Source organism: Lineus longissimus, chromosome 13 (genome assembly GCF_910592395.1).
Source record: "Lineus longissimus chromosome 13, tnLinLong1.2, whole genome shotgun sequence".
Classification (NCBI taxonomy): Eukaryota; Metazoa; Nemertea; class Pilidiophora; order Heteronemertea; family Lineidae; genus Lineus; species Lineus longissimus.
In genome coordinates this window covers 2,237,907-2,251,477 of record NC_088320.1, presented here as the reverse complement: position 1 = coordinate 2,251,477, position 13,571 = coordinate 2,237,907, and the positions used below count along the sequence as shown (strand labels likewise).

Sequence of the window (13,571 nt, the reverse complement as noted above, 5' to 3'; positions counted from 1 at the left end):
CCCCTGACAAACACAAATTCCACACCTCTTGAACGACCGTTGCATAATTACTCGTATTATATACCCATTTTTGTGTACTACATTGGCCTACCCGACACAATGAGACATGTTTACAGTGGATTTGAGTATTCTAATATAGCCATCCAAACTGCAACGCCTATTCACTATAAGAGCTCTATGTCAAAGCAGACAATTTAAATTTGATTAGAAAAGATCTTGATTCGCGAAAATATTCTGCAGCGAACATTTTCCGTTCTACAGTACTCTATAGACTGACCGTTCTAGTCATACCGTTTTTGAATATGCACGCCACGATATTATGCGCATTGTCGTTATATGCCATTCAAAATTGTTTGAGTGAATCAAAGATGGACAATGGGTTGGCGATACCAGTTTGTCTAATGGTTGTACCATTCGCCTTTGCATCAATATCTGTAAGGGTTCAAGATCGGCCGATACGGCTTTTATTTTAATGCGATTTATTTTATTGGAGATCGTCAATAGACCTAACAAAACCACACCATTGGCCTAACCACTAATTAGAAGTTAGGTCACAAGTGATCAGTTGATTCGCAATGCCAACCACTGTTCATCAACTTACCACGACCTCGCTACAGGCAGCGAAAAGTTTTCGCCAATCAGTGTGAAGGGGCCTTGGCCTGATCAATGCATATCATACTGGGGACGGTCATGCCTCAAGTTAATGAACTGTCCAATGTAATCAATGCACGCCAACTGTTCTTAAAGCCCCCGGTTACAGAGGGGGGACCCTGGTTATTTGCTTTCAGTGTATGTCTACACTAGACCACAGGCGCAAACCCTACACTTGAAATATCTCATATAGCTATTGAACAGTTTGTCTTTTACTTCGCTTTGCTGGCAACTTTCCAATTTGGCAAACTAACCAACAATTAACTTAGTATCGTATCTAGATTACCCCGAAATCCCTTTGCGAAGTAACCATTCATCGACTAAGTACCGGTAGATAGAGATTGTTCGTATAGTTGACGTCAATGATTGAATGAACGGGAAAGAAAGGAAACTGAATTCTTTGATGAATTATTGACAGACGTGAAGCATAATATCTATTGAATACCTCTTCGTATAACGCACGTCCCTTTCGTTTTCTCTTGTTAAAATAGGTATCTGTCATCAATGTTCGGTTTGTTGTGCGGATATGTATATTTACTATGAACTCAATGCATGCCAACTGGTTGCTAACTGGGAATATCCCCGTTTACGGAAGGGGGGGGGACTGGTTATGCTTTTAGTGTATGTAGGCCACAAACGAAAACACCCTACGCTTGCAATAGCCTATACATATATGAACAGTTTGTCTTTACTTTGACAACTACCATTAACTTGGATTAGTTAACTTCCTACGTCGAACACTGCAGCAGCAATCTGTTTGAGTCTTAAAGGGACAATATAGGCAGCAGCTAGGCAGGCAAGATAAAGTTACACAAAGTCACCAATAGGGGTCTCTCACATCTCACAGTACGTCGAAATGATTCACCTTTGTACGAGGAATATATTTAGTGCTGAATCTGACATGACCCAGGGCCCTCACTGTGTATATTAATCACCTGAAGATGGCCAAATTAGCCCCTCTGCTCCTGCCTATAGTCCCCCTTTAATGACAAGATGCATTTAATTTAAGAAACATACACAAATAGGCCTATCTAGGCTAGCAGGTGGAAAATTCAATCATCATTTCACCACAAAGAGCTGCTTCTGTCAGCAGATATGGGACAGCTATACCGGGGCGGGCGGGGACTATTTCTTGTGGGGCCTTGTGGTTCAACGTCTCCAAGGAATTTTATTTTTAGAGTCCAATGGGGGGGGGGGGGGGGGTTGGGCGCCTCCCCCAATGTACTGGCTAAACCTGTCACTTTCAGAGAACGGGGGAGGGGGTTTGGGGGACTCATCCCCCAATGTACTGGCTAAATATGTCAGAAGGACCGGCTGTTATAAAACGCGGATTCCGCAGAAATCCGCAGAAAAATCTAACTTGGCTACAGGGTGGCTACCTGAACCGCAGGTGAGAGTTTTTCATATTAGTAGTGTGCATTGTTGTGCGCATGAAGTACTCCTGGTGACAAGGTCTTTGGGAATCCCCGTTGGTGCGCTGTATCCGCCGTAAATCACAAGCACCTTGTGGTTTGAAATAAACTAATATACTTTGGACGGGCCGCGAAGTAAGTTTTTGTGATTGCTTAAAATAGACTCCAATGTGCAGTCGCATATGGTTGGTTAGGTTCGAGCTGCAAGGAGATTGTCCTAAAAAATTTTCGTAGACCAGAATTCAGTTCGTCATCGACTTATATTTGAAGGAGGCATATACCGTAACGTACATCAATCCGGGCATCAATCACACTTGAAAGCATGCAGCCTCGTAATGTGTTCCGTTAGGGAAGGAACCACGGTGGTGTCGAAGATAACATGCAAAGTTTATCAACACCAAGAAAAAAAGGGGGAAGAGTCGATCGGAATGGCATGAATGGCGCTCCAGAGGATTAAAATCTGACCGATGAAATGTGCAGATAACTGGTAGTTCTTGCCTCCGATTTATGATTTATGTTGTTATTTGTATAATATAATTATCATTAAATATTATGCGCGTATTTACTGGCGGCTCTGTGATTTTTCCGAGGATTTCCGCGGAATCCGCGTTTTATAACAGCCGCAGAAGGACGGGGGTTTGGGGGAGCTCCCCCATGTCAAACAGTTGTGTGAGTTCACTAGATCTTGCTCTTAACATATTATACGTATATCTGGAGCGATATTATTCGTAGGGTATTGAAGCTATCAATCGCAGGGCGAGGTGCTTCGGTAAGGCCTTTGGTGGGCCAATTTGAAGTTAAAGCACCAACAAAGTGGAGACGGGGAGAAGAAAGAAGGGAAAACTCGTGATTGACGTCATAATTTATTTCATTAAGATATGCATAGTAGATCCATTGCATCATCCTGGTCGTACAACGGTACCATCGGACACAGCCCTCCTTCACTACTCTGTATTTTCATTCATCTCTTCTTCTTCCGATTCTGAAAATAGTAACACCATCATTATTCAAACTATAGATCGATGCACTTATAGATCCATGCACTTGATTGGGACCAACGTTTACGAAGACGTCGCGTCACGTCACGTTACAATAATGTAAAAATGGGTAGTTGATAAAGTATGGAATTAGTGAAACCTTGGAAACACTGATAAACCTTGGAATATTCAATGTAAACCATGGAATCACTGTGCAAATAGCGCGGGAAATCGGGTGCGTTCCTTCCACGATTTATACCCTCCCAACTGACAGTCTCGTCCCAGCTGACTTTATTGATAGCAATTTGCCAGTTAGTTCAGAAGCCAACATTTTTAATGTGGAGGATGACGTCATCAATTGGCAATGCGCTGTGGTCGTTAAAATATTTTATTTCTCTTCAATGGAAGCAAAAATTAGTTTTTATGATTGTTTTGTATTCCATAGACGATAAAGTATTATGCTCGGTACTAGATGCACGAGATCATAGGACAAACACACACGTGAATAAAAAAACCCGCTTAGAACTGGTGACGTCACAAAGATCTCTGCATCCCTCGATGCGTACTGGAAGATGTAAGAAATCGCTCACGGCGAAGGAAATTTTCATCCGCAAACTTCGGTAATAAACATACATGACTAGGCTTCTTTTATTCATCGTTTGTTATAAGATATCAGTCAATCATAGACAATTAGGCCTATACATAGTCGTCAACTTTATCCATGCATAATGCATGACAGGCCCCCAACTTCCCAAGCAACTCGTCTGATCGAAAAGGCCCCGTGTGGTGTTGGCGTATTTATAAGCGGAGCGCTATTGGTCCATATTATGGGTGTGTGGTGGGCGTGTCTTCCCATATTTGGGAGATCGGTACTGTACACTGGAGGCGAGGTACAACTGGGTTGTTTTAAAATATAGACTATTGAATCGGATATGCGACAGATTTCTAAATTACCATAAAATTCCGATCTGATCATGTAAGAATAAGCTCCAAATGTTGATTCGTAACCACGTTAGGTTCGAATGGCATTATTTCATGTTTTTATGCATTTTTAGGACTGATTCCAAGGTTTATCACTGGTTCCAAGGTTTCACTGATTCCAAGCTTTATCAACTACCGTAAAAATGCATGGTGACGTGACGACGGTCAACACCACGTTATGTAAACGTTGTTCCCAATCAAGTGCATGGATCTATAGTATTGAAGTGCCCGTGTTAGATTATTCCACATGACATTGATCAGCCAATAGCTCCATCTCTTAAAATGCATCTGAACGATATATACTGAATATGAAAACGTGGATTACTTCTCTGATACATTCGACAACGTTGGGCCCATATCCATAGTGTATGGAGTCACGTGGGCTTAATAAAGGTCAAGGGTAAAACAACTCTCCTTACAATGTTGCCGTGTATGCAAGCTATATCTATTTGTCAGTCATACCCGATTCAGATGTCGTTGTTTCGTCCGAAGATACGGTAGAATCATCATCAACGTCCTCATCTTCAGGGGCTGCAGGGGTTCGAGGAGTCCGTGGCGTCAGAAGCGGCGTGACTATCTTTCTGTGTCTACGGTGAAACGTGAAAGCACCATTATTGGTGTAAAAAACAAGCGATCCTGAGATCGTGTGGTGGCGATAGCAGCCCATGACTTTATATTCACACCTTTACTGTCTTTGCCTTGCCACGTGCTGACTTATATAAACTCAAAGGTTAAGAGTGGCGCTAACTGAATGGATTCGTTTACTCGATGGATAGGCCTACCCTCGTATTACCAAACAAAATGTATGGATACCCTCGTATTACCAAACGTAATGTATGGATACCCTCGTATTACCAAACGTAATGTAGTTTTTGATGTGTTTTGTGATCAAATTGCTCACCTCGTGTCTTTCTTGCTGATGTAGATCTCCAAACCAACCGCACCAGACACAAGTAACACGAAAAGTGTTATTATGCAGGCAAGAACTAGAAGAAAGAGATGCATGAATCAAATCTATAATGGTATTTGGAATTTAAGACAGCCTGAAAGAATCCTAGCTGTCGCTATTTCTGTAATTTCTCAGGTTCAGGTGGATACGTTTACTCGAAACTTACAGGTTATACGCTATCACAATGTCTTGATGTCATATCCCAAGTTCAGATTGTTTGGTTTCCTTGCAAAGTAACTTACATATCGTTCTGTCTCTACAGTCTCGGTAAAAACATTTGTCTTGGAGTGTCGTTGGGTCAAATGGAGGTTCCGGTACTGCAAAGTAAGTGAGAGCAAAACAATTGATAAATGCTTGTATCTACGTGTTGCATCAAGTAAAAAACACTCAAACAATGATGATGAAAAGTCTTGTTTTGAACACATTTGCTCTTTGACGCTGAGAATTTGACCTTAAAGGTGAAAATCACCGGCCTTCGTATAGACTGACCTGTTCTTGGTAGTTCTTTGAAACCATTTGTCGATTCACGTTCTTACCTTCTAGGCAGCCAGTCAACTCGTCCGAGGGGTAATATCCTCTAACGCAGGTACAATTATAGAAGTCACCACAGGTACTGTTGTTGATGACGGTGGAGCAGTCTTCATGTGTGAGGCAGGCATCTCCGATCAGACCTGGAGAAGAATAACAAGTCGTGCGAACGATGACCAATGTGGAAGATGACCAGTCGGGGGTCGCTCAGTAGTTCTGCAATGGCCCATCAGGACCTGCCACACTTTATTAAACGATGATCGAACAACTTTCGACTGCTACATCGGGAACGGCTACCCAACCAATCCTAAGTGTGATCATATCTTCCTCGGTAACCAAGCATAAATGTGGGTGACTCACGTTTCTTGCAGGTCGTCCCGCTGTCCTTCGCATAATGGCCACTCTCGCATTGGCAGATACCCTTCGGGCAATAGCTGGACCCAACTGCTGCAGAGCAATCCACATCAACTTCACACTGGTCGCCAATGATACCTAACGAAACAATGTCTTTAAACAACTTTGTGATAATCGTTCTGAGCAGGTTTTCCGGTAATTGCGGGAAGGCCGAAATGAGAGAGGTCATTTGAACGGTACTTACTGATGCATAAAGCAAAGAAAGCAGTCCAAAATGGGTCGGGGCCCACTACATAACAACCATTTTCTTACCCCAAAGGTCGTACTGGTATGTTTTTTTGTAGTGATTTCAACTTTCAGTACGCCGACCGACTGACAATGGCTTGTAGCAAACAGAACCTTGTCAACGATTTCTTGAAATCGAAAAAAATAGGATGTCATACTCACGTTTTTTGCAGAATGTACCATTGTTCCTTACCAAGAATCCATTTTCACATGTGCAGTTGCCTTGGTAACACATGCTGTTTCCTACCGCGTCTGCGCAGTCAGTATTCAGCAGGCAAGCGTCACCAATGATTCCTGTAGATTGCGTTAGTTGTAATATCTTAAACTAGATTTAGACTGATTAAAATGTCAAAAGGGAATGAAACAGTTCAGCTTTAATACGACCTCTTCATAGCTGACCTATTTCTGTTCAGCTGACCTATGTTGACCTACATCTGCAAGGAGAAATATTGATTAGTGACCTAGACGGGTGCGCAAGAATTAGAACAAACCTGCTGTATTTTCCGAGTTGTCTAACGAATCTTTGTTCTGTACATATGTGATATGTGATGGTGGAGTTTTGCTCCGATGCAATAGCGTTTTAGTCGGTGCACCACATGATGCCCCGAAAAAAGTAGACAGCATTTGATAACGCAGGTTTGTTCCATTCCTTTTTGGTAGCGCAGCTCATTTGCTTGTAACTTAGTGGAGTGCAGAAGTGCGTATGACGTCACATGTTTACATACAAACTTACGTTTCAGGCAGGCTGTGCTGTTACCCTTCTCCTGGAACCCACTGTTACACTGGCAGATGTTGTTTGTGCAGTTGCTATTGGTTACGGCATCCCTGCAGTCTGTGTCAAGTGAACACGTGGCATCTCCTATTTTTCTCAACGTGCACGTGGTGTTGTCGGCGCTGACGTAATATCCGGTGTTGCAGAGGCAGGTTCCGCCTGTGCAGTTGCTATTGGAGACGGCATCGGAACAATCAGAATCAAGGTTACAAGTAGCGTCGCTGATTTTTCTCAAGACACAACTTGTGTTAGCTAGGTCGACTTGGTAACCGCTGTTACACATGCATACATTGTTGGTACAGTTGCCATTGGTAACAGCGTCTGAACAGTCAGTGTCAACGGAACATGTTGCATCGCCGATCTTTCTGATGACACATGTGTCATTTCCAGTATTAACTTGGTAGCCGCTATTGCACGCGCATGCTCCGTTCGTACAGTTGCTATGGGCGACAGCATCGAAACAGTCACTGTCCAAACCACATGTAGCATCACCTATTTGTCTTAACACACAAGCGGTACTGTTCAAATTCACATGGTAACCCGTATTGCAGGCACACATGTTATTTGTACAGTTGCTATGGGGAACGGCATCACTACAATCTGTATCGATTGAACAGCTGGCATCTCCGACCTGTCTTCGACTGCATGTGGTGTTATCGGCACTGACCTGGTAACCTGTGTTGCACATGCAGACATTTTGTGTGCAATTGCTATTGGCAACCGCATCACTGCAATCCGTATCCAAGGAACAGGGCTGGTTGCTAATCAACCGTTTTGTACACGTGTCCTGTCCAGCGTTGACATGGTAACCACTGTCACACATGCACGTTCCGTTGGTGCAGTTACTATAAGTAACAGCGTCTGAACAGTCCGAATCCAAACTACACGTTGCGTCGTTGATCTTCCTCATGGTACAAAGAGTATTGTTACCGTAGACTTGATAACCGCTATCACAGAGACAAACACCATTGGTGCAGTTACTATTGGCAACTGCATCACTACAGTCTGTGTCTAAAGTACACGTGGCGTCAGCAATTTTTCGTTTAGCACACGTGTCGTTGCCAACTGATACTTGAAACCCTGTGTTACACATGCATACGTTTTGAGTACAGTTGCTGTTGAGTACAGCGTCACTACAGTCCGAATCAAGATTACAAGTGGCGTCACCTATCTTTCGTAAAATGCAGCTGCTGTTACCATTAGCAACGTTGAATCCAGTGTTACATAAACATATGCCGTTTGTGCAATTACTATTAGTAACAGCGTCTGAGCAATCGGTATCTATGGTACACGTCGCATCTGATATTTTTCTCAGAGTACACATGGTATTGTTGGCATTCACATTGAAACCCGTGTTGCATTTGCAGATTCCTTGACTACAGTTACTATTGGCGACAGCATCAGAACAATCAGTATCCAAGGAACAGGTGGCGTCACCTATCGTCCGTCGATAGCAAAAAGTGCCGTTGCTGGCATCCTGGTACCCGGTGTTACATTGACAAACGCCCCCTGTGCAGTTACTGTTCGAGACGGCGTCGCTGCAATCAGTGTCAACAATGCACGTCGCATCCCCTATACTTCGTAAGTCGCATCCAGTGTTGTTGTTTCCAACAAAATAACCGGAATTACATAAACATGTTCCGGAAGTGCAGTTACTATTGGCAACGGCATCATAACAATCGGAATCAAGAATGCACGTAGCGTCACCTATTTGTCGCAAAATGCACTGGGTGCCGCCATTCTGGACGAAAAACCCAGTGTTGCAGAGACAAGTCCCGGATGTACAGTTACTGTTTGCGACTGCATCGCTACAATCCGTATCAACGGTACAGGTGGCGTCTCCAATTGTGCGCAGTATGCACTGCGTCCCATTTCCGTTCACATTGAAGCCGGTGTTACAGAGGCACGTGCCTGATGTACAGTTACTGTTGAAGACTGCGTCGGAACAATCAGAATCTAATGTACACGTGGCGTCGCCGATTAGTCCTGAAAAAGAATGGCAGTAGGGTTACAGACTAAGTGTGTGACGGCGGAGTTCTTTCCGCATCTCAGCCATCACCAGTAAGTTGTCCGCTGTTGCTGTTTTGGTAAAAGTATCTCGTTCAGTTCAGTTCAGTCATACAACAATTCTCTTAAAATGTTTCTTGATGGTTATTCATAATTTGATACTTACTTTTTACACACTGTGTCTTATCAGCACTAACATAGTACCCCGTGTTGCAGAGACACGCCCCTCCTGTGCAATTACTATTGGTTACGGCGTCGCTGCAGTCAGTATCAACACTACAGGTGGCGTCACCTATTAGTCCTGAAAAAGAAAGAAAATGTTTGGTTAGATTTTGAGGGAGACCTTAACATCTTATAAGTGTCAGAAGGGCCCTTCCATACTAAGAAATCCGTTGTTTAGAAAATACAGTAAGGGCCTACATACTTCTTACTTCGTCTTTCGAAACCTACCGACTGGTCTTCACACCGGACAGAATGACGACATAATCTTCCCAATTTCGCTTGGGTTCATGACTTATGATCCTTATAAAGCGGCATCGTCCATACTAATGAGACAATTATGAGATGCGTAGGCCTAAGACATATAGTCATTGATTAACCGATGCTCACAGCTCTAAAAATACTAAACAGCCACATTTCTAACGTCAGAGCGAATCATGCCGAAGTCCCCGTCGCCCAACGACAGCGATGAAACGCGTCACCACCTCAGCAATTATCGATTCTCGTCGCCGGTAACACTGATACCTGATTTAGTTATTAAGTCCGAATTGCTGAAAATTACTAAATGAAACATCTCATAATCGAGACGATAGGGTGGACATGTTTAGGCTCCGAATGAGACATTAGTTATCACGCTTTATAAACTAATGACCTCTGGTGCGAGCCCGAGGCGCGAAAAACACTTAACGGTTTTTCGCCAAATAGCGTCGAAATTTTAAGGCGTCATCATAACGTTTCCAACACATTTGAAAAAGTATATGACACAAGTATAACTTAGCTGATTCGAATTTGTACACTGCGATTTAGTTTACCTTTTCAAACATTCTGTATGTTTCAAATCAATATCAAGATATTCTTAAATTCAGGACTATTACATGTATTCAGAGCGTAATAAACTTTAAATACATGAACATAAGTCGAAATCGTGCAAGTGCGTGCGATTTATAATAGTGAGGTTCCGCACAGCTCACAAACTACGCTTAATTACAAATTCTTTGTAATCGACGAGGTAACATGTACAGATACAAAGAATTTGTCTTTGAACCGTAAGTTGTGAGTGATGAGGAAGCTCACCATTATGGCAAACAAACAAGCAAATGAGCATTATGGGGAAAGGAAGGATTATTAGTCGTCATTCTGTCCGCACCTGAAAACATTGGCGGACTTAGAAAACGATTTAGTTAATTCACAATAAACACCGCTAGAAAAAGGAAAATACCTACTGGTATAATTATGACATTATTTACATTACACACAGCGAGATGAGAGCAATGAGTTTCGGATGACATGAATTAAAATCGGACTCCGTGGAATAGTAACAAACATCATTGAAAATATATTTGTATCTGTTTTAACCAATTTTTCTTTGAACATTTTGCATTTTCGACTGATTTCTTGAGTTAAGTTGAAATTATTCAGTCCTGACTATCGACAGAGCGTCAAATGTCCATTTCAAGTTTATCTCATACGTACTTCTGACACAGCCTGTTCTATTGGCGTTCGTGTAGTAGCCCGAGTTACATGCGCAGTATCCCTGGGAGCAGTTACTGTTCGAGAACGCATCGAAACAATCGGCATCGACGGAACAGCTGTCGCCAAGGACACCTGAAAGGAGACATTTGGAAGCATGAGAGATATAAGCAATATACACCTGGCGTTAGCTTTTAATTTCCTTTGTTAGATCTTGCGGCAAGCACTATGCTAATGCAGATATGACACAGTGCAGTAAAAGTACTAAGTAAAGCGCTACCAAGAGGCAGTGTTCAAACTAAGTTTCACAAGCTACATGTACACAGCTCGCAATGGAAGATGATACTTACGCCGTGTACAGTTGGTCAGCAGCGCATTGTCGTAGAAGCCAGAGACGCATTGGCACGTGTCTGACCTGCACTCGGAGTCGGGGACATAGATGGAGCATCCACAACACGTCTTCACCATGGAACAGTCGGTAGTGATGATCTTTTCTGCAAAATTTAGGAAAGATTGACAGAAAATTCTATACGTAAATCATTTGTCTTACATGTATTGCCTTCGACGTTTGAAATGTGACGTGTAGCATGCAGCGTATCAGCCATGCTCAAACTATGAAATGAACTAGATGCAATGACGCCTTATTTGATTATCATCATCTGAATTTGTTCCGCCCCCAGTCAGAACTAGAAGTCAACTTACGTTCATCACTACCATCTCCGCAATCGTTGTCTCCGTCAAGGTACCATTCCACATTGATACACTGGCCCGTGTCGCACGTGAAGGCGGGAGCTTTGCAGGGTTCAGCAACTAAAATTTAGAATGGAAACAAAGAATTTAGACATCAGTTTGTTCTCGTGAAGTGTGATGCATTGTGAAATGTATGTGTCCTGCTCATTGGAAATGACTTGTTCGTTCTACACGTCACAAGCGACAGGCTTAAGGGCTTAAGTGTTTCCAAACAAATGGGGAAACATTTCCACCGGATTACTGATATCCTAGCTTCAACAAGTATAAAGCAGACGGCGCTTCCAAATAAATTGGGAAACATTTACACCGGATTACTGATATCTAAGCTTCAACAAGTACAAAGCAGACGACGCTTCCAAATAAATGGGGAAACATTTACACCGGATTACTGACATCCAAGCTTCAACAAGTATAAAGCAGACGGCGCTTCCAAATAAATGGGGAAACATTTAAACCGGATTACTGATATCCTAGCTTCAACAAGTATAAAGCAGACGACGCTTCCAAATAAATGGGGAAACATTTACACCGGATTACTGATATCCTAGCTTCAACAAGTATAAAGCAGACGGCGCTTCCAAATAAATGGGGAAACATTTACACCTGACAGCCGATATCCAAGCTTCAACAAGCAGGCAGACGGCGCTGCCCTTACGGTTTATTCCTTGATGAAAGAAAGAAAGCCTACACGAACCTTCGTCCGAGTTATCGCCACAATCGTTGACCGTGTCATTGAACCTGACCCACGGGATGCACACCCCGTTGGCACACTCGTACGACACCAGTGAGTCACATTTTGATGACACTGAAAGAAACGAATAAGTTATTTCAGTGATCTACGTGAGAGCCGAACCGTTCAAAATCGTGAAAAAGTCATTCTCGTCATCGCAACTCAGCCCCGAAATTAAGATAAACGCACTTACCTCTTTCTAGACAGGTTAGATAAAATATTGAGACAAGGAATAGGAGAGAAATGTTGTTACAAATCATTTGTTGATTGAGAAATATCTTTGGAAGTAGATTCGTTTCGCTTCTTTCTTTCTTCTCAACTTTCCGCTAAATGTCTTCAAGAATTCCAAGTGGTTGGGCTCAATTCACACAAAGGGGTGACAGGTCCTGTATCTTGGCGACTAGAACTTATTATGTTGCGCTAGGTAAATGATCACCCCTCTTTTTTGTAATAAATTCGCCCGACATGGAATTGTCAAAAAGGTGTATTTCACACGAAAGGTTCGTTGAACAAGCGTATGATTTTCCTGTGGTAAAGTGTGATACACCGTTATAAACTTGACTTATGCAACTCTCGGTCATGTATGTACTGACATGTTCAAATTATATTGTCAGAAACAAAACTTTGGCTAAAGTGAAGTTTTCAATTTTACGTCATCTATGCTGCTATTCAGATTCTTTTTTTGGCCACGTGACTGATATAACAAAGCCTGATCACCAGTATATATGTATTTCAAAAATTCAAAAACGAAGACCAAGTCATTTTTTCAAATCTCCTTGACACATCGTCTTGAACACGTTTAGCACTTGATATCTCTGAAGGGTATGTTTGAGGCAACCATGACTACGAGATCAACGCAAAAGATGTGTTATACACACCAGAGTAGATTTCCATAATAACAAATAGTGTGAAAAACTTGAATAAAATCTCCATTGTATAACCTCATAACACTGCAAAGTTGATAACATGTCTATGGCTAAAGGGTCAAATGATTTTATTAGTTTTGGTGTAGGATTGAGAGGATGCTAGGATTAGATATTCTCAATAGAGCGTGACTTTAAGAGAGTGTGTCTGACAGATATTGATTTGAAAATTGGTGTTGGATTCGGAACAAATTCACCATACCTGCATCCTTCGCTTACAATTTTTGTGGAGTATTATTTTCTCAAATGACGCTTGATCCGGACGCTATATTACACTGGAAGTTGTTGGCACGTGTGTCATCAACTTAGAAGGAACACTTAGGAGCCGTCATAAGTTGATAACCACCCGCGATGGATGACCTGTACTGACAGAATATAACGAGTAGGTGATCAGATAAGTTTATTTGAACAGATTTGTAAGTGACAAATCGGATTACACAGCTTCGTGTCTATATCTTAGCTTTTGTTGCGCAAATTTCGAGAATGTGTTTACTGTTTCCGGACGGCAAGGAGCTACTCCATGGCCGAGTGCGACCGTAACATGTGTTCACATCATCAGCGCC

At 42.4% G+C, this 13,571-nt stretch overlaps 1 protein-coding gene and 1 long non-coding RNA gene across 2 annotated transcripts; both read right to left on the bottom strand.

Annotated features, from left to right (window-relative positions):
* Positions 1 to 2,982: 2,982 nt before the first annotated feature.
* LOC135498045 (uncharacterized) lies at positions 2,983 to 5,289 on the bottom strand. Its single transcript, XR_010448994.1, has 4 exons — positions 5,213 to 5,289; positions 4,923 to 5,007; positions 4,484 to 4,608; positions 2,983 to 3,045 (listed from the first exon to the last, which is right to left on the bottom strand). It is a non-coding gene; the product is annotated as an uncharacterized LOC135498045 (long non-coding RNA).
* A 146-nt stretch (positions 5,290 to 5,435) lies between these two features.
* On the bottom strand, positions 5,436 to 12,979 carry LOC135498330 (fibrillin-1-like). The gene is made up of 11 exons (XM_064788585.1): positions 12,964 to 12,979; positions 12,050 to 12,160; positions 11,308 to 11,415; positions 10,956 to 11,099; positions 10,609 to 10,740; positions 9,083 to 9,217; positions 6,653 to 8,895; positions 6,300 to 6,462; positions 6,252 to 6,265; positions 5,859 to 6,141; positions 5,436 to 5,641 (listed from the first exon to the last, which is right to left on the bottom strand). The coding sequence occupies exons 1-11, from the start codon at positions 12,977 to 12,979 to the stop codon at positions 5,436 to 5,438; spliced, it is 3,555 nt and encodes a 1,184-aa protein (XP_064644655.1).
* Positions 12,980 to 13,571: the final 592 nt, after the last annotated feature.

What these genes read in the sequence shown, in the direction of transcription:
- LOC135498330 (XM_064788585.1), bottom strand. An exon ending in TGGCGATAACTCGGACGAAG is followed by an intron (nt 11,416 to 12,049) that starts GTTCGTGTAGGC and finishes TCTAAATTTTAG; the next exon opens with TTGCTGAACCCTGCAAAGCT. An exon ending in TAAGACACAGTGTGTAAAAA is followed by an intron (nt 8,896 to 9,082) that starts GTAAGTATCAAA and finishes ATTCTTTTTCAG; the next exon opens with GACTAATCGGCGACGCCACG.